Genomic DNA, 22,726 nt, shown 5'->3' with positions numbered 1-22,726 from the left:
GCACACTGGTATTGATAGCCCTGGAGGCTGTGTCTGCCACATCCAGTGCACATTTGATGGATGCATTCGTAATGAGTTTACCCTCCTGAATGAGCATCTCTCCCGCCTCCTTGTATTGGTCAGGCAAGTGTTGCAGTATGGCCTCATAATGGGCCCTATCATAACGTGCAAGTAATGCTTGGGTGTTAGATATTCTCCAGATATTAGCTGCCTGTGCAGCAATTCGTTTGCCTGAGGCCTCAAAGATCTTGGACTCTTTGTCTGGGGGAGGAGCGTCACCAGTAGTCTGAGAGTTCGCCCTCTTCCGAGCGTTGGAAACAACCAAGGAGTCCAATGGCAAGTGTTCCTTAATATATGTGGGATCCGTGGGTGCTGCCTTATATTTCCTGTCGATGCGAGGGTTGACCACACGCGCTCGGGTGGGCTCCTTGAAAACCTCCGTTGCATGTTTCAGCACCCCCTTCAGCATCTGTAGTGTTTTGACAGATTTTTCGGCTACCGAGAAGGTGTCAAACAAGAAGTCCACATCCACGGGGTCCGAGTGCAGCTCGACGTCGTGGTTAGCAGCAGCTCTCTCTATCAGAGCATTGAAGGCCGCCGAGTCCTCAGACGGCGACGTCTTGGCCGCGAAAAGTTGAGTGTCCTGAGCCGACTGCGGGTCCTCCGTGTCGCCTCCGGCGGACCACGGTACGTGCTCCTCCTCCGGATCCGAGTACGCCGGATAGTTGTACTCGTCACCTTCCTCGTCCGCATCGGCTGCTGCGGAATGCGTCGGCGAGTGTCCTAGGGTTTGCGGGGACACAGGTTCCACCAAAGCCGGAGAGTCCTCGGAGTCCCTTTTGTTTTTGAGAGGAATCTTAAAGGGTTCCAACGTCGGCTCCGTCGTGATCTTCCGTTTGAGGAGCGACAGTTATCCGGTGTTGGCGTCGATTATTACCGCACGACGTTCCTCCTCCGCAAGCGACTGGAGACGTAGCTTCGACACCGCCAAGGCAGCCTTCGGCGTCAACACCTCCCTCGAGGGTCCGCCCTGTTTCGGTGCGAAGGCCTTCGGCGCCGACTTGGGCGGCAGGGTGAAACGGAAAGGCGTTTGCTCCCTCGCAGGCTTAGGGGCAGCTTAGGCGCACTGGCGTCCTGTGCGGGAACCACACTGGCCTTTCGAATCCGCTGCAAGGATTCCGCCACCTTCTTTGTCCAGGCCGGAGAGGGCTGGTCCGGTTCGAGCGACCCCTCATCTTCGAGAGCCTGTTCGCCGGCAGGCACCGTCTTTGGGGCCGACGCCCCATGCCTATGCGCGTCGTCGCCCTGACGCTTCTTCGAAGCAGTCTTCGGGTCCGCGACCCCTTTCGGCGCCGACGCAGCCGCGTCGGAGGACTTCGCCTTCGGCGCCGACCCCGAGGGCTTCGGGTCGGCCATTTTGGCGTGGCTTTTCAAGTCGGCCATTTTGGTTTTCTTGGAAGTTGACAGCTCCAGAACCTTCTTGACCTGCGCCACTTTCAGTTTCGGTTTCGCATCCGAGGATGTGTGACCAGTTGGCTTCACTTTAGTTTTCTTCGACGTAAGTGATTGTTCATAAGTGTCCGTGACCGGGCCCGGAGGCGGGGACGTAGGACTCATAGTAAGATCTTGGGTAAGGCCCGAAGGCGATCCCTCGACCTGGGTCGTATGAAGGGGAACAACCCCTGAGTCTGTTTGGGGATGCTCTTCCTCCGAGCTATCTCCCATCGTGGTAAAAGTCTGATCGTCGTCCCCTACCTCGTCGGTGACTTCGTCAAAGTTCTCCTCACCCGCGTCGTAGGTCTCTCCCTCGGATGCGGTATTAGAGTCCGAACCTTGCACGTCGTCTTCTCCCTCGACATATTCCTGGAAAATGTCGTCAGGCGGGGGCGCCGTGGCCGATAACCTAGCCTGGAGCCTATTGGCCCGACGAATCTTTAGAGTCTTCTTGCTCCTGAATTTCGAACACACCATGCAGGTGTCCTCGCGGTGATCCGGCGACAAGCAGGTATTGCACACCGGGTGCACGTCGAGGTGCGAGTATTTAGAGTGACACAACGGGCACTTCTTAAACGGCGTTCGCTCCATAGCAAGAGTGTAGTACAGGCCCGACCGCGCCGAAAGCACGTGGAAGGGCAGCAAGAGATCGGAGCTGAGAGTCAGATAGAAACCCGTACGCAACTATACCGACGCCCAGCCTAAAGACCTTTTGGTCTCGAGTAGAAGTTGAACAACTATCGGTTCCGACAGAGGGAACCGAAACACATCCGAACCCAATGGCGGAAAAAAACAATCTGGGGATGGAGGCGATGCCCATGCGCACTGTAGTCCAGGGGAGGAGCCACCTATCTCGTGATACTTCGAAGACTCTTCCAGGACAACAATGTGCAATCATCCGGACCCAACACTAGGTGGCGATCTATGCACAGATATGAATTCAGCAGCCCACATGCCTCGAACTCTACCTTCGGATCGGGAACAAGAGTGGTGTCTTCTTATGCCACGCGGAAAAAGAAATCGGTTTGTGACATTCCTCACACGGTTTAAATCGTGTGGAGTGGGGACATATCCCTGGCACACGGGAGGCAGAACTCCAAAAATCGATGAAAGGGTCGAAAAATGTGGTAAAAGAAAATTACCTCTAAAGATCTGCACTACTGACACGGAAAGGAAGGACCTGATGTCAGCATGCTAGGGTGGCACCTATATCGGCACTGCACATGTCACTTCTGACCATGACAACGCCAATGCAGAGCCAATCATCCCCACCTACCAGTGCACAGAGGTACTGCTCAAGATTTTCCAGGTCCAGTCTGACATCTGGTTAATATTCAATGTTGAGGAATCTGCAGTTGGAGGTCTTGATCAGAAATGTTTCTGGAACTCTCCCACACTTGGAAAGACACTGGAAAGTCACTTTGGTCCTTTCAGCTAAGCTAGTGACATTGTTCGGTTTTTTTCAGAACAGTGTCAGATGTTAGGACGTGGGATGTATCTGTATGCATTATTCATCCATTGGATTGCACTTCACAATTACAAGGCAAATAAAGAAATATTCTACTTTTTATGAGTTTCCTTTTTCCCCATGCACCCTAAACTGTGTGTTTTATTATTCTCTCTTGTCCCCATTACACCAAGGCTACTGCATTCTGGGCCGATTGGAAACACCCTCGATCCTGCTGTGGTCCAAGCAGTTTCGTAAAGCACCTTCCACAGCACCGATCTAGCCTTCTTGGGTTGGGAAGGGGTAAAAAACCTCCATACCACCCCAATCCATGGCTTGATGTAATCATTGGACTAGTTTTAGGAACTTGGAACCCATAATTGCTTTTTCAACCCGACCAATTCAAAAAAGCCTCCTCCCACACCTCTGTGGATCTACTTGTGGCCCCTTTAGTATCTAATCTGCATGTCCATTTAGCAACATTTAACCAGGTAATTGGATTTGGCTGTTGGGGGTCAAGCCAATTCTTACAAATCTCCCTCCTGGCCATGAGTATCAAATAAAACAATAGACCCCGTTGCTTGTAGGTTAGGGCCTGTTGGGATACATAGTCCACTCCTAGTAGTACCAATGGTTTGGTTTAGATTAGATTTTCTCCAAGGATAGCCCTCATACTGTTCTCCACAGACCTCCAGAAATCTTTTAACACTGGACATGTGAAGAAAACATGTAGATCATTTGCCTTTTAGTAGTTGCATTTTTTACATCTTGGCACCGGCTGTAACAAATTTGGATAATCTGTGTGGTGTTCAATACAGTCTATGAATAACAAAATAATTGTGGCATTTGAAATAAGCTGGTGTTACAGTGGTATAGAGTAGTTAAACTGTATCAATGCACAAAGAATTCACACTACCCTCCCGCAGAACATCTGTCTAGACCTCAGGTCGTGCATTTTCTCTTCCTCTGCCTCCCAAAAATATCTGTACCATATTGCTACTTCTTTAGCTTTGTCCAGAGTCCTGTAGCAAAGTCTCGAATTCCCAATTGCTGCCAACTTTATCCCCTGCAGCCACAGCCCATGAAGTAAGCTGGAGGTATTTAAACCTGGAGAGTCTGTTACCGGTCTTAATATTCAGTACCTCATGGGACCAAAGCACCTACTGTTATTAGGTCTCCCCATTTTACAATTCCTGCCTGCTTTGAAGGCAGGCTCAAAGCATCATTCAAGCAACTGTATGTTGATATCTTCAACAGTATATACAGGTGTTGAATGGGTTGAGGTCGTCAGCCCCTCACTTACAGCATTCTTTAGCACTAGTATCTTCAACTATTTTTGGAGTATACGGTGCACATTCACTGGGGGAGCTATGGCTTCTAAACCTTCTGGGCTGGGTCCAGGCTGGACGGTATTCTAAAACTCAACAGAAAGGTCAACAGTCTTAATTTTTTTATTGCAGCCAAATCAGCTTGCTACAATGAATCTGGGGAGGAGGCTTTAAACGTGTATAAAAAAGCCTTTTGTCCTGTATACATTTTTTTTTTTGAAATGCAGGTTCTCCTAGCTATGTGAAGGAGTATCCAAATTAGTTGTATTTTGCTGTGATGCTCTATACGTGAAGATCTGTTTCCCACTGTATGTGACCTATTTAATAGCTTTTTGGATTGCTTCCAGTTCTGTTTTAAACCAATCTAATGGGCCAAGCCTAACCAAAGTGATACGGAAGGACCTACTTTTTACTGAGGATTCTGGAACGAAGGATTACGTTACCTAGGCTGCTGCTTGAGGTTTTCCTATTTGTTATTGTTACATTCCTCCAGGAGACCTAATTTTGGTGCACCAAGAAAAGAGGAAGTTTGTTTATGCCCATGCCTTATTTATAGTGTTGTATTACCTTTATGTTCATGCTTCCTGATTGAGAATGAGGGATTGCGGAAAATGCAGTTTTGTTGAATGTACTGTGTAAATAAAGCAGTAAAATAGAGAGTGTAATATCGGCCTTATCTGTCTTTAAATCTAGGCTAGGCTATCCTTCAGTCTTAGCTAGGAGAACCTGCAAATATACGGGTAAAAATGTATCCGTTTATGAACTGACCTTTTTTTAGTTTCGAGTGCTTCAGTGCAATAAAGTTACAGTAAACCGGCATTCTACCATTACCGAGTGAATGCTACCTATACTACTAAACACGTTAGCGTTGTGCCATTTTTCCGATATATTTTACTAACATGAAAGAAGGAATATCCATTCTGAGGCAACATAGAAATTGGCACACCGCTTCCTAAAGAGTTTAACGTACAATGATTATACACAACTTTATGGCAACATACAAGACAGAATAACCTAAATCGGATAAAATTTAAGCAATTTAAATACGGGAAATGAACTTGAAACAAATGTCAAATACACAAAGTGCTTAGTTTTCACCGTAAACTTATACAACCATTAGACAAACAAGCATTTGCAATGCAATAGGTCTCGCATTAGGAAAGTTTGAGCTATTGGTATTGTAAATGACACATTTTTTATTTATATTTTGTTTTTTGAAAATAGCTAAATTAATAGCTCTGTCATTTACAATGCCAATAGTTATAACTTTCGCAAATGACACCAATAGCATTTATAATGCAATATGTGTTGTATTTACGTGACTTACATGTATTGATATTACAAACAACAATGCTTTTAATTTTTTTTACAATTAATACTTAAATAAAAGTTATTGTAATTTATAATGGCAATGGCTTAAACTTTTGGAAATAACTTTTGTGTAGATTATGTTCAGTGTATTTTATTGTGACGAAAATCCAAGAACATAAGTGAAATATTAACATCTTTTTGTTACATTTGTAATAAAGCTTGAAACATTGAGAGAACATATTTGAACCAGCTGTTGAATGGTTGCACAGATTGATGCTGTGGATGCGCTGAGTGATGTTGTGATGGCGAACAAGTGATGCTGTGGCGTTCAGTGATGCTGTGGTAGCGCATAGTGATGTTGTGGTACCCCTGAGTGATGCTGTGGTGGTGCTGAGTGATGCTGTATGCTATGCTATGTTTTGTTTTGGTATCCTATGTTTGGTTTTGTTATGCTATGTTTTGCTATCCTATGATTTGATTTGTTATGCTATGCTGCATTTTGTTATGCTATGCTATGTTTTGTTATGCTATGTTTTGCTATGCTATGCTTTGTTATGCTATGCTTTGTTATGCTATGCTTTGTTGTGTTTGCTATGCTATGCTATGTTTTGCTATGCTATTATATGTTTTGTTTTCCTATGCTATGCTTTGTTGTGTTTTGTTATGCTATGCTTGGTTTTGTTGTGCTTTGCTATGTTTTGTTATGCTAGGTGTTGTTGTGTTATGTTGTGTTATGTTATGCTATGTGTGGTTATGCTATGCTATGTTTTGTTTTGCTATCCTATGCTTTGTTTTGTTATTCTATGCTATGTTATGTTTTGTTGTGTTTTGTTATGCTATAATTTGTTGTGTTTTGCTATGCTATGCTTTCTTATGCTATGCTTTTTATGCTATGCTATGTTTTGTTGTGTTTTATTTTGCTATTCTTTGCTATGCTAGGTTTTGCTATGCTATCCTTTATGCTATGCTATGTTTTGCTATGCTATGCTAAGCTTAGTTTTGTTTTGTTATGCTATGCTATGTTTTGCTATGCTTTGCTATGCTTTGCTATGCTATGTTTTGTTATGCATGCTATGTTCTGTTGTGATTTGTTATGCTATGCTTTGTTGTGTTTTGCTATGCTTTGCTATGTTTTGTTATGTATGCTATGTTTTGTTGTGATTTGTTATGCTATGCTTTGTTGTGTTTTTATGCTATGTTTTGTTACGCTATGCTTTGTTTTGTTATGTTATGTTATGTTATGCTATGTTTTGTTATACTATGCCATGTGTTTTGCCATGCTTTGTTGTGTTATGCTATGCTTTATTTTGCTATGCTATGTTTTGCTATCCAATGTTTTTTGTTATGCTATGCTGTGTTTTGTGTGTGAGGGGGTGAGTGAGGGTGTGTGAGAGTGAGGGGTGTGAGGGTGAGGGGGTGTGAGGGTTAGTGAGGGTGTGTAAGGGTGAGGGTGTGTAAGGGTGAGGGTGTGTGAGGGTGTGTGAGGGTGAGGGTGTGTGAGGGTGAGGGTGTGTGAGGGTGAGGGTGTGTGATGATGTGAGGGGGTGTGAGGGTATTTGAGGGTGTGAGGGTGAGGGGGTGTGAGGGTGTGAGGGGTGTAAGGGTCTAAGGGTGTATGAGGGTGAGGGTGTGTGAGGGTGAGGGGGTTGTGAGGGTGAGGGGGTTGTGAGGGTGAGGGGGTGAGGGGGTTGGGGGTGAGGGGGTGTGAGGGTGAGGGGGTGTGAGGGGATGTGTGAGGGTGAGGGGATGTGTGAGGGTGAGGGGATGTGTGAGAGTGAGGGGGTGTGGGGTTGTGAGGGGGTGTGAGGGTGATGGTGTGAGGGTGAGGGGTGTGAGGATGAGGGGGTGTGAGGATGAGGGTGACAGGGGTGAGGGTGTGTGAGGATGAGGGTGGGTGAGGGTGTGGGGTTGTGAGGGGGTGTGAGGCTTAGGGTGTGTGAGGGTGTGTGAGGGGGTGTGTGAGGGTGAGGGTGTGAGGGGATGTGAGGGTGAGGGGATGTGAGGGTGAGGGGATGTGAGGGTGAGGGGATGTGAGGGTGAGGGGATGTGAGTGAGGAGATGTGAGGGTGAGGGGGGTCAGGGTGTGTGAGAGTGAGGGAGTGTGAGGGTGAGTGAGGGTGAGACGGTTGTGAGGGGGTTTGTGAGGGGGTGTGTGAGGGTGAAGGGGTGTGTGAGGGTGAGGGGGAGGGTGAGGGTGAGGGGGAGGGTGAGGGTGAGGGGGAGGGGGTGGGTGAGGGGGTGTGTGAGGATGAGGGTGTGTGTGAGGATGAGGGAGGGTGAGGGGGTGTGAGGGTGAGGTGGTGTGTGAGGGTGTGAGGTGTGAGGGTGTGAGGGGGTGTGAGGGTGTGAGGGGGTGTGAGGTTGATGGGGTGTGAGGGTGTGTGAGGATGGGGGTGTGAGGGTGTGTGAGGATGAGGGAGTGGGGTTGTGAGGGGGTGTGAGGATGAGGGTGTGAGGGGGTGTGAGGATGAGGGTGTGAGGGGGTGTGATGGTAAGGGGGTGAGGGTGTGAGTGTGGGTGAGGAGGTGTGAGGGTGAGGAGGTGTGAGGGTGAGGAGGTGTGAGGGTGAGGGGGTGTGAGGGTGAGGGGGTGTGAGGGTGAGGGGGTGTGAGGGTGAGGGGGTGTGAGGGTGAGGGGGTGTGAGGGTGAGGGGGTGTGAGGGTGAGGGGGTGTGAGGGTGAGGGGGTGTGAGGGTGAGGGGGTGTGAGGGTGAGGGGGTGTGAGGGTGAGGGGGTGTGAGGGTGAGGGAGGGTGAGGGTGAGGGAGGGTGAGGGGGTGAGGTGTGAGGGTGAGGTGTGAGGGTGAGGGTGGGTGAGGCTGTGTGAGGTTGAAGGGGTGTGAGGGTGGAGAGGTGTGAGGGTGAGTGAGGGTGAGTGAGGGTGTGTGAGGGTGGGTGAGGGTGTGTGAGGGTGGGTGAGGGTGTGTGAGGGTGGGTGAGGGTGGGTAAGTGAGGGTGTGTGAGATGGTGTGTGAGGGTGAGAGGGTGTGTGAGGGTGAGGGTGTGTGAGGGTCCGTAAATGGTGGCAGGGCAGCCATCATGAGACAGAGAAAAACACAAATGTTAAGATAACAGTGCTCAAAGGGGTTGTGAGAAGGTGGAAATGGGATTAAAGGAGAAAGGATGAAAAGTGAAGTAGGAAAGAGGCCAGAAAGGAGACTCAAAGGAGTGGAGTGTGTGGCGGAAACAGGGAAAAGGAGAAAAGAATGAAGATGGATCCGAGAGGGTGCAAGTAGGGTCACATGCTGGAGAAGGAAGACTCGTTAGGAGAGTGTGATGAGGGTGATGCTAGAGAGAATAAACAAGAGAACATGAGTGTGCAGAAAAAAAGAGCGTAAATTAGACATGAGCACAGGTGGAAGAGCAAGCGGTTCGTATGGGAAAGCCTGCAAGAGAGAAACACACAAAAAGATAAGACTAGAGGGAGCAATGGGATGTTACAGAATAAATAATAGAAGGGGAGTGCGTGGGGTATGATTCGAACAGAATAAATAGTAGAAGGGGAGTGCATGGGGTATGCTTCGAATAAAAAAAAGGACGGGCGATAAGGGAGGAGGGAATGCCAGCAGGTAGGGAGGGGTGACAAATGGTGAGCATTTCGTGGCCGCTTTGATGTTATCAGTGGCCGCGCGGCTCACTGAGAACATCAAAGCGGCCGCAAAATTGCTCCCAAAGCTGCAGGCGGACAAATGGTGTGCGTGCTCCCCAGCACATGCACTGTGTCCGATCATCATTTTTGAAAGCCCTACTATACTCTCGGAGAACAACGCATGCGCATTGGTTCTACGAGACCTAAAAAGGGAGCTAGGGATGACCCCACTAATTACAGACCAGTCAGTTCGATTTATGCTATGCAGAAGGTCTTTGGCCGGATGCTTCTGCACAGGATACAGTCATGGTCTGAAGAAGAAGATATCCTTTCCCACTTTCAGGCCGGATTTAGATCAAAGACTGGAACAATGGATCAAGTGTTCAGATTTCTCCTCATTTAATGGAAGGTTGTGGTGCTAGGCAAGGGCAGTCTCTACCTTGCATTCATTGACTTGAAGACTGCCTTTGACCTGGTTCCCAGATCTAGGTTGTGGGCGACGCTCGATGAAATGGGCATCCCCCCATTTGTTCTTAAATTATTGATCGAGGGGAATTTTGCCCAGGCCAGGTGGGGGGGGGGGGGGGGGGGGGGGGGGGGGAACAGGGACAATTAACAGAGAGCATCCCCGTTAATAGAGGAGTCCAACAGGGCTGTCTTTTGGCCCCAACACTGTTATTCCTATATGTCAATGGGGTAGTTTATTTCCTCCCTCCAGGAGGAGCCAGCTGATTCACCAACTCTGGGGGCAATAAGACACCAACTTTGATGTTTACAGACAAAACCCTGCAGATATCTAAGACCCCAGCAGGGTTACAGCACCTTATCAATTGATTTCAACTTTTCTGTGACAACCGGGGATTGGTCATAAATGGTGCTAAAACCAAATTCATGGCTTTTAACTGCCACAGGTCATGTAGGAATTGCACTTTGCTAGGTGGGGTCCCCCTTGAAAAGGTTGACACCTTTGACTATCTAGGTGTAAGACTCTCCGATAAAATGTCTTGGAGACCCCACCTAGCAAAGATGCTGATGGGACATAACCGAGTGGCTGGAGTAATAGGGAAAGAACATCGCCTCTCACACACTAGGCCTGTAGCTCCATCCCTCCAAAATATGTTACAAAAGCAGTGATCACTGCCCTTTATGGAGAAGAAGTCTGGGGATTCGACAAATTAGATTAGCTCTGCAGGTCAGGACACAAATTCCTAAGAGACCTGGTTATGGTACCCAAACACATCCCCCTTACCCCCTTGCTGCTGGACATGGGTAGGTGGTCAATAGGTGATGTAGCTAGGCTACGCCCCTTACTTTTTTGGGCTCACATTAAATGGACCCCTGAGCTCTCCTCTTACGCAGAAGCCCTTACCGAGATCATCCACCGGTGTGAAAATAGGCTGGAATCGTGACATCAAAAGAACGCTGTCAGCCATGGGATTTAGTGGCTGCTGGGCCAGCCAGGAACCCCCGAGGAGAGAGGAACTTTAACGCCGATAGTGGGAATGAGTGGACCAACGAGAGAACTGCAAACCCAATGTGGGCAAACTGGCAACAGTATTCTACTCCCCTAAACAAATAAGACACTATGAGCCCTTCCTTGATTTAATCAAGGTACCAAGAGATAGAATGTTGTAAATGCAATTTAGGTATGGATCCCTCCCGGTTTGCGAAGTGACAGCAAAATAGTGCGAAAGCAATAGGAAAAATTGCCCAAGTTCCAATGCCCCGAAAGAAAGCATTGCCCACTTAATGTTTGCTTGCCCAGCGTATAAATCACGGGCCAAATGGCTGAAACCGCTTTGCCAGCAACTGGGCACACTGGACCACTACACAGCACTGCGTATCCTCAGGTCTCATCCCAGGCCTTTCTTTGCATGCTATGTAGCAACATTTTTGGGACAAGCTTTGCTCGTAAGCTCGAAAGCCCTCTCAAGCTAGATATAGTTCTTATTGTATATAGGTCAGCAGGGATTTTAAGGCTACAACATTATTGCTGCAAGAATTACTAAGTACAAGCACTTTATTTTTATATCCCTTCTGTCATGTCCAGGCAAACTTAATGCCTTTTTAGTATTGTATCAATGCTTATTTATGAAGATGAAGTAGTGATTGTTTTTATACTTGTTTTTAAGGCAATTATGTATTTACCTATCATTGTGGTTCCGTTCTTAATCTTAACATATATGCACTTTAGTACAAAGGGCTCGACTGATCATTTGGTTGTATCAAAATCCTTGTTAAACAAATATGCAGCATATCTGTACACACTTTTTAAATAACAGCAATGTTTTTTTTTATTTGTAGCTTTTATGACATTTTGTGGCGAAATAAATCTTAAATTGAATCGATAATAGCAGCTGTACAAAACCCTAATATTGATTTGTAATAATCTGGGCCACTTCAAGGTTCACATGACAACTGTCTTGCCTTGTAGTTCACAAGTGGCATTGTCGTCAATGTGGGATGGGGGCTGGATGATTTTAAGTTCATGTTTAAAAGCTATCATTCATAGAATGCCAAAGCTTCCACGTGTTAAAGAAATTCACTTTTTAATTTTGAAGAGACTTAATTGTAATGTATTTAATGTTAATTTGCTGGCTCCAACCTCTACTTGCTTCCACATAGCACAGCATCTTTACTTACTACAATACGTTATGTTAAAAGTGATACATTTGCCCTATTTTTCAAGTGGTGCATTTGAAAGCATAGTGGCCCAGTAGCAGGCTGCAAAAATGAAATTAAGGTACCTTTAAAGGGGTAATAGGGAGTAACCAGTAATCAAATTGAAGAATACATTTGAAGCAATTTGGGAGAGGGAAAAACTTCAAGGAGAGAGCCATTGAGAAAGAACAATCGAGTGTGTGAGAACGCGTGTACAGGCGCGCGAGTCTCAAAGCCTGTCCCTGAATGCACTCTTGAATTTGCTTTTCAGTAACATTTATGTCTTTTGTTATGAATCTAGCTGCACTGCAGGCTAAATACCTTCTCTTACCACCCAAAAATTGCCGGTCGTGGTATCAGCTGCCAATTATTTAGCTGAAAGCCTCGAGGAATTCGCATTATATAGGTGCCTCTGAAGTGCCAGGCATCGCACCCCTCCCCCTTCGTCCAACAGCTGGTTGTAAAACCACTTTCCCCGGTGCCCTGCCAAGCAATCTACGGCTGCCACTGCGGATTAACTAGCTCTCCTGCTGATTGGTTGGACGTCGAGTGACAGCGTGCTGGCCCGCCCACTTCTTATCTGAATTTCTTGGAAGAGGAGCAGTTCCAGTGAACTGCGCAGGGAGGCGCTGTGGCAGAGTGGGCTAAAGAATGGTGATGGATTCAACCCAGATCTTTTGACTGGGTGTGAGTGTTTGATTGATTCAGATGCTCCATTCATCACCACCCCCTTTTGTACCGCTTTTGGCCGCCATAAGTGTGGCAGGGTATGCTCAGACGTGAGTCCCTTGCTCACTTTGCCACTGGATTCAAGCAAGCCGGGCTGAAGACGGCTGGAATGCCAGAAACCGGTCCTCGGAAGCTTGTTTCCGGTCCAGGGAAGACATGGCTTGGCAGTTCGGGCTGGACTGTTCCCATGAGGCACATGGTCAGACTGATTTGCATATAGCCATGTCTGAACCTGGGTGGCAGAGTGGGCTAAAGAATGGTGATGGATTCAACCCAGATCTTTTGACTGGGTGTGAGTGTTTGATAGATTCAGATGCTCCATCCATCACCACCCCCTTTTGTAACCCTTTTATTTCTTCTCTGGAAGATGATCTCATGCGCTGTGAGAGGAGCAGCAGCGTGCTGTTCGCTCACAATGACGAGTCCTCATTCTCTTGTGTGGAAATAGCAGGAGACAAGGAGGGGGATGCTGGGGGGGGGGGGCCTTACAAGGTCAGGCGGGCGAGTGGGCGGTGAGAAGGTCAGTGAGCCTCGGTTGCAGCGGGAGAGGGAGTTTCGGACGCTGCTAGGAAAACAGTGCATCACAGGGAAGGGAAACGGAAGAGCATACGTAAAGGAAGAGATCAAAGGAGGCTGGGTGTTAGCAGTACCGCAGCAGATGCAGTGGTACCAGGCTCACTGAAACGGCTCTAACCCGTTTGCAATGCCCGCTCTATTTAATTCTGCATAACTATGGCTGTATTTTATTTGACCACAAACGGAGTGGGTGGGGCTCGTTTGCACCAGGTTTTACGGCACCCATCCTGCCGCACCGGCAGAAGATGGGATGAGAAGGGATTAAGGCAGTTGTCTTTAAACCATTACAGAGCATAATGCTTCTTTTAGCCAGCGCCTGGAGCGCCCCCGTGAGATTACATGAGTCCCCCCCAGTTTGAATACCCCTGGATTAATAATGCTTCAAAAAGACGGAACAAAGATGGGGAAGAATACCAAATAAATAAAGTAAGAACGCTTGAGACGAAAGGGAGTGCATGTAAATGAGAAAAGAAGGAACCGAGGAAGAAGAAATGCGTTACTTACCTGTAACTGCAGTTATCCAGTATTGGTGTCTTTCATAGATTCACATGCCTGAATCATTCCCCGTCGTCGAGATGGGAGTCCCCAGTACATAGAAAAGTAATGTCCTATAGACATACATAGAGAAAAGTAGGCCTAAGGGCCCTGCCTTAGTAGCCTGTGTCCTTTTGTAAAAAGGACCAAACTTCTGAAGGTAGCCAATCAGCTACCACCTCCCTCTAGAACCTTCCTGCCAGGAGCCTCAGTCTCTCAGATTTTTGTACTCACCAAGCTAGGTAGACGTAGCATATGTTATAGAGGGAGAGATGAGACCTTCCTGGGGAGGCGGGAGGGTTGCATGTGAATCTATGAAAGACACCAATACTGGATAACTGCAGTTACAGGTAAGTAACGCATTTCTTATCCAGTATTATGGGTGTCTTTCATAGATTCACATGCCTGAATCAGAGTAGCAAGCAATACATTATGCACATTTGTAATGGAACATATTGAGCAGTCAGATAATACATATCATGCGACTAATAACCCTCATCAATAATAAGGAATAAAGTAAATAAATGTGCATACCAGTACAGGACGGTGGGAAGAAGGAGGGCTCATCTTACTGGAATAGATGGCGAAGCACCGCCTGGCCCACAGCTGCATCCTGCATCAGTTCCGTATCCAGGCAGTAGTGCCTGGTAAATGTGTGCGGCGATTTCCAGGTCGCTGCTCTGCAAATGTCCAGTACCGGAACTCCAGCGAATAGTGCCGCCGATGTGGACATAGCTCTTGTGGAATGTGCTCGGACTTTGGAGTGTAACGGACTTCCGGCCTTGTCATGACAAAAAGCAATTGCAGATGATATCCATCTGGAAATGCTTTGTTTAAAGAGTGGCATGCCTTTCCTGGGTCTGCTGAAAGCGATGAAAAGCTGATTAGTTTTTCTGAATTGTTTTGTTTTGTCCAAGTAAAATTTCAGACATCTTTTTAGGTCCAATGAGTAGAGGGACCTTTCAGCCGCAGTACTGGGATTTGGGAAGAATGAGCGCAGTACAAGCGGTTCATTTAAATGGAAGTCTGAAGGGACTTTAGGAATGAAACGAGGATTAGTTCTTAAGATCACTCTGTCTTCTCTGAACTGCATGAAAGGAGCCTGTATGGAAAGAGCTTGTAACTCACTGACCTGTCTCGCTGAGGTCAAGGCTAAAAGAAGTGCTGTTTTCCATGAAATATATTTGAGTTCAGCTCTGTGGATGGGTTCAAATGGGTGTTTCATCAATTGGTTGAGGACTACATTAAGGTGCCATGTTGGAGGAATCCTACGTGGCCGTGGAAATGATCTATAGAGTCCTTTAAGGAATTGCTTTATTAATCTGTTGGACCACAGAGAAGGTCCTTTTGAAGTTCTTGTAAAACGGGAGATTGCTGCCAGATTAACTCTGATAGAGGCATGGGCAAGTCCCGACTGTGCCAGATGTAGTAAATATGGTAGTAAGAGCTCCGGAGTTATCCTTAGGGGATGGAGATCGTTGTCTTTGCACCAAATACAGAAGCGCTTCCATTTCAAGCAGTAAGTTAAGTTTGTGCTGACTGCTCTCGCTTTAGCTAGTACATCTTTACACTCCTGCGGGATGTCTAGATTGCAGAACTCTCGGTGCTCAGGAGCCATGCCGATAATCTGAGAGATGTTAGATTCGGGTGGAGTATTTGGCCTTTGAACATGGAGAGCAGAGAGGGATGTTGATCCAGACGGAGACATGGTTGGATTGAGAGGCGATGGAGGTCCGTAAACCAATGCTGTCTCGGCCAGGGCAATGAGAATCAAGGTGCAGTGCTCCGTTTTCATTTTCCAAATGACTCTTGTTATCAGGGGAATCGGCGGAAACGCGTACGCAAACACGTTGCGCCATGCGATGGAAAATGCATTTCCTAATGACCTTGGTTGGGGATGCCAGCTTGCTTTTTTTTGGCATTTCGCGTTCTCTGCTGTGGCAAATAGGTCTATTTGTGGTGTTCCCCATTCCAAGAAGATGTTGTTTAGGACTTTCTGGTCTAGTTCCCATTCGTGGGACAGTGACCTCTGTCTGCTGAGAGCATCCGCTATGACGTTGTCTTTGCCTGGGACATACTCCGCTGTTAGTTTTATGTTGTTGTGTACTAGCCAGTTCCAAATTTTCTGCGATTCGCGAGATAGTGTCAGCGAATGTGTTCCTCCCTGCTTGTTTAAGTAGTGCATTGTTGTCGTGTTGTCCGTTCTCACAAGCACTGCTGAATCCTTGATGCGAGGGAGGAATGCTTGTAGAGAGTGGAGAGCTGCTCTGAGTTCTAGGAGGTTGATATGTAGTTTTGTTTCTTGTTCCGTCCACTTGCTGCTGATTTGCAATTCTTGCAGGACTGCGCCCCATCCTTCTAGAGAAGCATCTGTGGTGAGGACATGCGGAGTCGCAGGCATCAAGAACGTCAGACCTTTCGTCAGGTTCTTTTCTGTTGTCCACCAAAGTAAGGCCGTTGTTATTTGTGGAGTAATGACTACGTGATCCTCGAAAGAATCAGTACTTTGAGTCCACTGTTTGGTCAAGGCCTCCTGGAGGGGGCGCATTCTGAGCCGACAGTGAGGGATGAGTAGTATGCATGAAGACATCATCCCAAGTAGGGACTTGAAGGTACGGACTTTGATGGTGGTCCTTGAAGACACTGCGGTAGCTAGAGTGATCAGTTTGTTTCCGTTCCCGAGATGGGAATGCTTTGGAAGATGTTGTATTTAAAATTGCCCCCAGGAATGTTAATTTTTTGGTGGGCTTTAGGGTTGATTTCTCGTAGTTGAGTGTCAGACCTAGGCTTTGGAAAATAGTGAGACAGGCGTTGGAAGACATCTGTGCGTCTGTCATAGATGGTGCTTTCACCAGCCAGTCGTCCAGGTAGGGGAAGACCTGGTGTCCCTGCTGACGTAGGAAAGCAGCAACAGGAGCGAGGCACTTTGTGAAGATGCGAGGCGCTGATTTGAGGCCGAATGGAAGGACACAAAATTGGTAGTGTTGACCTGCTACTGCGAATCTTAGGAATTTTTTGTGGCGCCTGTGTATTGGGATGTGGTAATAAGAGTCTTGCAGGTCTAAAGACGTCATATAGTCTCCTTCCTCTAGGGATCCCAGGATTTCCTGGATGGTCACCATTCGAAACGATTGGGTCTTCAAGAACGTATTGAGTGCCCTGAGATCTAGAATGGGCCTCCATTTCTTCCTCTTTTGCTGTATTAGAAAGAAGCGGGAATAAAATCCTTTCCCTATGTGAGCTGATGGGACTCGCTCTATTGCTCCCTTTTTTAACATTGAAGATATTTCTTGAAGGAGTAATCGTAGGTGTTTGTTTTGCATATTGCGAGGAGGAGTAATTGGTGGGATGGATTTGAATTCCAATGAGTGTCCATGTTGGATTAATTGTAGTACCCATCGATCCGATGTTCTGGATCTCCAATTGTGGAGGAAGTGTGTCAATTTTCCCCCAATTTTGAATGGAGAGATTGTGGAGGGACTGGCTGCTATAAATGGTCATTGTCGTCCGCCTGCTGGTTTCTTCTGAGTTTTCCCCCTGAAGTTCGATCTCCCGTAGGAGGTCTGACGACCTTGTTGCTGTTGCCTCTGCAGGTATTGTGAACGATTTTGGCTGTAGGAATAAGAGGATTTTCCTTGATATGATCCCCTGTAAGAGGGTTGACCTCTTCCCCTGTGTCCTCGAAAGGACTGGTTTCTGAATTGTAATGTGCCGAGAGCTTTTGCAGTGTCTGTGTCTTTTTTGATTGTCTGCAAGGCCTCATCTATTTTGTCGCCAAATAGGTGTTGTCCGTCATAGGGCATGTCCAAGACTTTGTTTTGGACTTCCTGGCGGAAGGATGTCGCTTTGAGCCACCCTTGTCTGCGTAAAACTGCTGCACCTGCTAGCTGTCTAAAGCCTGTCATAGCGACATCCACAGCAGCATCGATTATTTCCTCTGCTGACATTTGTCCTTCCTTGAGAAGTGAATGAACCTCATCCTTTAAATCTTCAGGTATATCCTTTAAGTACGGGACAATGTCTTCCCACAATTGTCGGTTATATCTGCCTAGTAGCGCAATGGCATTGGCTACTTTGATAGTCATCGCTGACGTTGTAGAGAAACGTTTGCCAAAGCCATCCAATTTCCTGCCCTCCTTGTCTGGTGGTGCTGACAGAGGAGAGGACGGATTTCTGGAATTCTTTTGTGCGGCTTGGGTGACTACCGAATCCGGTTTGGGATGTGCATTAAGGCAGGTAGCTGCTGTTGATGGTGCCTTATATTTTTTATCTAGTCGAGGTACCACTATTGAGACCGATGCAGGTTTTTGCATTAGTTGCTGACCCTGTTCCCAAATGTGCTCGATTATGGGAATTGATCTAGCCGTCTTTTTGATAGGATCTTTAAAATTGTATAAGAAACAGTCCGTTTGATGTGATTCCATGGTCATGTGGAATCTAGTGGCTGCTCTCTCTATCAAATTATGGAATCCGCCAATATCCACTGGAGGAGAGTCGGAAGTATTTGGCTCAGGTGTGGCTGGAGAATGAGCGACATAGTCCTCATCGTCTCTGTTTTGAGACAGGTCGTCTCGAACCTCCCCTTCTTCAGGTTCATTACTCTCCTCGTCAGATGATTGGATGTGATGAAAAGTCTCCGTCTCTTGCGGAATATCCAAAGATGATGGTTTTAGCTTTGGAGCTTGTTGCGGTCTGGATGAAGCTGGAGACTTTTCCGTAGAAGGGGCCGCTGGGGATTCAGGGAATCTTTGTTTGTAGTCTGCAATCAAGAATTGTAGATCGGGGACTATAGTTGCTGGGAGGCAGATCATAGGAGTTACTTTCGTCGTCGATGGTGTGCTAGTCAACTGTGCTCTTGACGTCGACGTTTTTGCCGTCGTCGATGTCTTCGTCGATGGGGCGCCCGATGGCGTCAACGGTTTTTGTCTCGTCATCGACGAGATCGAGATAGTCGACGATGTCGTCGGCGGAGACTTGATCATCGTCGATTGCTGTTTTATAATGACAATCGATGATAGTGGCTTACCCGTCATAGACGATTGAGTGGTCGTCGTCGTTGATGAAGAGGCTGACGACGCCATTGTCGTCGACACGGTCGTCGTTGATGTAGAGACATATGTGGTCTTTTTTGAAGAAAACGTCGACGACTGCATTGGCTTTCTGAATGTAGGAACATCTTTCACAGACTTGGCAGATTTTACCTCCGAAGACTTTGTGGCAGTCTTTTTTGAAGGAACATTTGAAGGGCCTGGGGAAGCCTCCCTTGGCCTCTTCAATGACAGTTTTGACGAAACTGAAGCCATTTCACTGCCCTCAGAGGACAGGACATCATCCTCTCTGGTTTTAAGTCTGTTTAGCCAGATGAGCAGTCTCCCTTCTCTGTCTTTAAGAGTCTTAGCAGAGAATGATCTACAGATCCTACAGTCTTTAGAAGAATGGTCAGGGTAAAGACAGTAGAGGCAAGTCTCATGCTGGTCTTCGACGTGCAGTCTCTTCTTACCACATGAAGTACAGGCTCTGAACAGACCTTTCTTATGCTGATCAGCCATAGTCGTTTGTAGAAGAAATTATCCAAGAATTATGAAGAAAAGAGATAAATCCAAGAAACCTGAGGAGAACTCAGGTGGAGACTCCCTAGCACAACGTGCGGTAGAAAATCTGAGAGACTGAGGCTCCTGGCAGGAAGGTTCTAGAGGGAGGTGGTAGCTGATTGGCTACCTTCAGAAGTTTGGTCCTTTTTACAAAAGGACACAGATAGGCTACTAAGGCAGGGCCCTTAGGCCTACTTTTCTCTATGTATGTTTATAGGATATTACTTTTCTATGTACCGGGGACTCCCATCTCGACGACGGGGAATGATTCAGGCATGTGAATCTATGAAAGACACCCATAATACTGGATAACGGACGTTACGAGGGGATGAGAATGGAAGGAAGAAAGGAAGGAACATAAAAACGATGGAAGAATAAAGACAATAGAGGTGGACAAATGGGAGAAAATAACAAAAGAAGTCAGGAAAGTGATGAGCAATACAGGGAAGAAAACGAGGAAGGATAGAAAGGAAATGTGAAGCAGAAATAACAAGGAGCACGGCGAGCAGGGAGGGGCTGGAGAGGTGAGGGCACAGAGAAACAAATGCGAGTCACGGCCTGGCGGCTGTGAAGTGTGAAGCAGTGGGCAGGGAAGCAGGAGCAAATGGTAAGGGGAGCCTTTGAAGAGCAAGGCAGGGGGATAGAAGCGCGTTCACGAGCACGTGCACTTCTACAAATCCTCAGCTTTCTGGTTTGACTGCAACGAGACCTAAAAAGGATTGGTTATTTTCATCAATTTTCAACCAAGCAGATAAATACTTACTGCTTCTTCTCATTCATATCCCAGGCATCAAGTATTCTTTCCACTAAATGGCATTTTAAAAAAACCTAGGGGAGAAAAAATACCACCATGTATTTGATAACTGCAGCAGCACATTTAGCAATGTTTCATTTTAAAGTGCCCCCCTCCCCCTCCTAAAAATCTTAAACATTTTGTACAATATTTTATGAAGGTCATAACATCCACAGCCGTCTAGTAACACCAGCATTCAAATAAAACAAAAATGGCTAAGAATATATATATATATATATATATATATATATATATATATATATATATATATATATATATATATATATATATATATATATATATATATACACACACACACATATAAATAAACTTTACCAGTTGGCTAGGTTTACAATGACTGAAAAGGCAGATTAGGAGCAGCCTCGATTATAAAAATAGAGAACAGACATTGTCTGAAAAATGTTTAGAATGTCAGGGTATGTTTTCGAACTCTTAGTATATCTTGGACTCTAAAGTCAACCTGAATACAGAATATAGGACTCATTTCTAACAAAATCCATTACACTAAGGACAGCTTACCAAAACTTTGGAGATGTTCTAAACAATAAGGACACAAACATTAACAGATTACGTGCAAAAAATTAAAGTATCAATAAGCTCAAACACAATTTATTCTACATGTGTTTAGATCATATCTTAAAGTAATTACTTTGAGGTCTCTGTAAACTGGTGATAAGTAAGTGTAGGCCCGTGGATAAAAGACTATGCAGGTCCTCCTGTATGAATATAAAAGTTGATGGTGGTATCGGATGTTAGTGCGGAGCCCAGAGCCTTGTTCGGGTCAGGGAGGGCCCAGGGTGTTGACAGCTGGTGATCTAATAGATAAGAGAGGCGTGTTGCTAGGTCTAAGGCAGGTTAGGGACTACTAACTACTACTGGATCAATGGATGACTCATGGTCACTGCATGAGACTGCATGACTGCTCTGCAGCAGTTCTCAGCAGAGAGGAAAGTCTAAAGGAGACCAGTAGCATTCCGAAGAGAAATATCAGTGCCAGTTTCTGGAGACTTGATGAACAATTTACTTACTTCCAGTAACACTCTTTCTAACTGCTAATTCCTCGCCTCTGAATAACACCCCAGGTACCAGAATTGATACCAGAAACTTCAGCAGTACTCTGATCCAGTGCAGAGTTAGGTAATGACAGACAGCTCCAAGTGGGAATCGTACCATACTAGAAGTGTTGGAGTAGAGCTACATTTAAGTTCTACCCCTATGTGCTAATGTCATTCGTCTCCCCTTACGCGCTCTTGCAGGTGAGGCATGAGCAAATGCTGGTACTAGAGCAACAAACAACAACTTAGGACCTTTGTAGATGTTAAAAAGAGTCCACTCCATAGAACAGGGGGGGCAGAGAGGCATCTGCAAGTAGGTAAGAGTTTCCTCCAGAAGGAAAATGTTACTTAACCTGTAATCATCTGTATATGGCATGTAGTGCAGTAGCTTCATGTTTTTCGCTGAAGATCTTGGCTTGCGTGCTTCTTCAAGAAAGTTCATGCATTCAGGGGGTAGATTGAGACAGCTAAACTCCAAGACTTCAAGTGCCAAATTGCAATGTTGAGAGACTTGGTTGAGGTGTCTGATTTCAACATGGTTCTGCGTGAGGAGGTCCGGCCTCTTGGGAAGCCTCTTGTGAGGACAGTGGTGAACCATGGTTGTCTGTCCCGGTGGGAGTCACTAGAATGAGGGTGTGGGAGGTCTGCCTCAAGCTTCCAAATTAGGTATGGAATGAGGGGGGAGATGTGGAAAACCGTATGTAAATATTCCAGACTGTTCATTCATAATACATTCCCATGAACTGCAGGTGTGGTGATTTGGAAGGGAAGTTTGGGCATTTTGAATTTTCTGCTGTGGTGAGGAGGTCCACATCAGGAGAACCCACATTGCTGGAAGCAGCAAAGAAGGACTGAAGGTTGGCTTTCCCACTGATGGACTTGTTGCTGCATTCTACTGAGAAGGTTGCCCACTCAGGGACGTATTCCACCAACAGGTGGATCCTGTGGAGAAGAGCCCACTGCCAGATGGACTAAGCTAGCTGAAAAAGCAGAGGGGAGAGGTGGGGCCCCGCTTTTGAATGTAGTACATGTCCAACATGTCTGTCTGAACAAGAACTATCTTGCCCACTATGTGGGGAAGGAAAGCCTTGAGGGCTAGATGGACAGCTTGCAGTTCCAGATAATTGATGTGCAGTTCTCTGTGACAAGGAAAGCACTAAGAATTGACATTTTGAAAGTGCACCCTCACCCACTGAGGGATATGTCAGTTGAGACACTGATCGGAGGCACTGGTTAGTGAAAAGGCCATCCAGTAGAAGGTGGTTGGTGTTCCACCATTGCAGAGAGTGATGGGTGCGGGGGTTGATCCACACTAGATCTTCCCAGTGACACTCCTTTTGAGACCACTGATGTGTTAAGCATTCATGCAGCGGGCACATGTAATCTTGCGTGCAGTACTATGGCGATGCAGGAGTAAATCATCACTAGCAATTTCAATTTCAAAAGCTTTATTCAACAGCATTGTCATAAAAGCAGTAGCAGGACTGTCCCATCGGTGACCTGTTGATTTTGCTGAAAGAGGCAAAAAGGCTTAGAAAGACTGGTCTTGCTGGATTGGGCTATGGCTTGCCAAACTTGCCAACCTCTGCATTGATGATC

At 46.4% G+C, this 22,726-nt stretch overlaps 1 protein-coding gene across 10 annotated transcripts in view; it reads right to left on the bottom strand.

Moving 5' to 3' along the window:
* PPP6R3 (protein phosphatase 6 regulatory subunit 3) overlaps positions 1-22,726 on the bottom strand; it is a 1,665,951-nt gene that overhangs the window by 921,274 nt on the left and 721,951 nt on the right. For all 10 annotated transcript variants that reach the window (XM_086957827.1, XM_086957831.1, XM_086957834.1 and 7 more), the window contains one exon: positions 20,022-20,086. In XM_086957827.1, coding sequence (XP_086813953.1) covers positions 20,022-20,086 — 65 coding nt within the window. The remainder of the gene's footprint in view (positions 1-20,021; positions 20,087-22,726) is intronic.

This window comes from Lissotriton vulgaris, chromosome 2_1 (genome assembly GCF_964263255.1).
Source record: "Lissotriton vulgaris chromosome 2_1, aLisVul1.2, whole genome shotgun sequence".
NCBI lineage: Eukaryota > Metazoa > Chordata > Amphibia > Caudata > Salamandridae > Lissotriton > Lissotriton vulgaris.
This window is presented reverse-complemented; position numbering and strand designations above follow the sequence as displayed.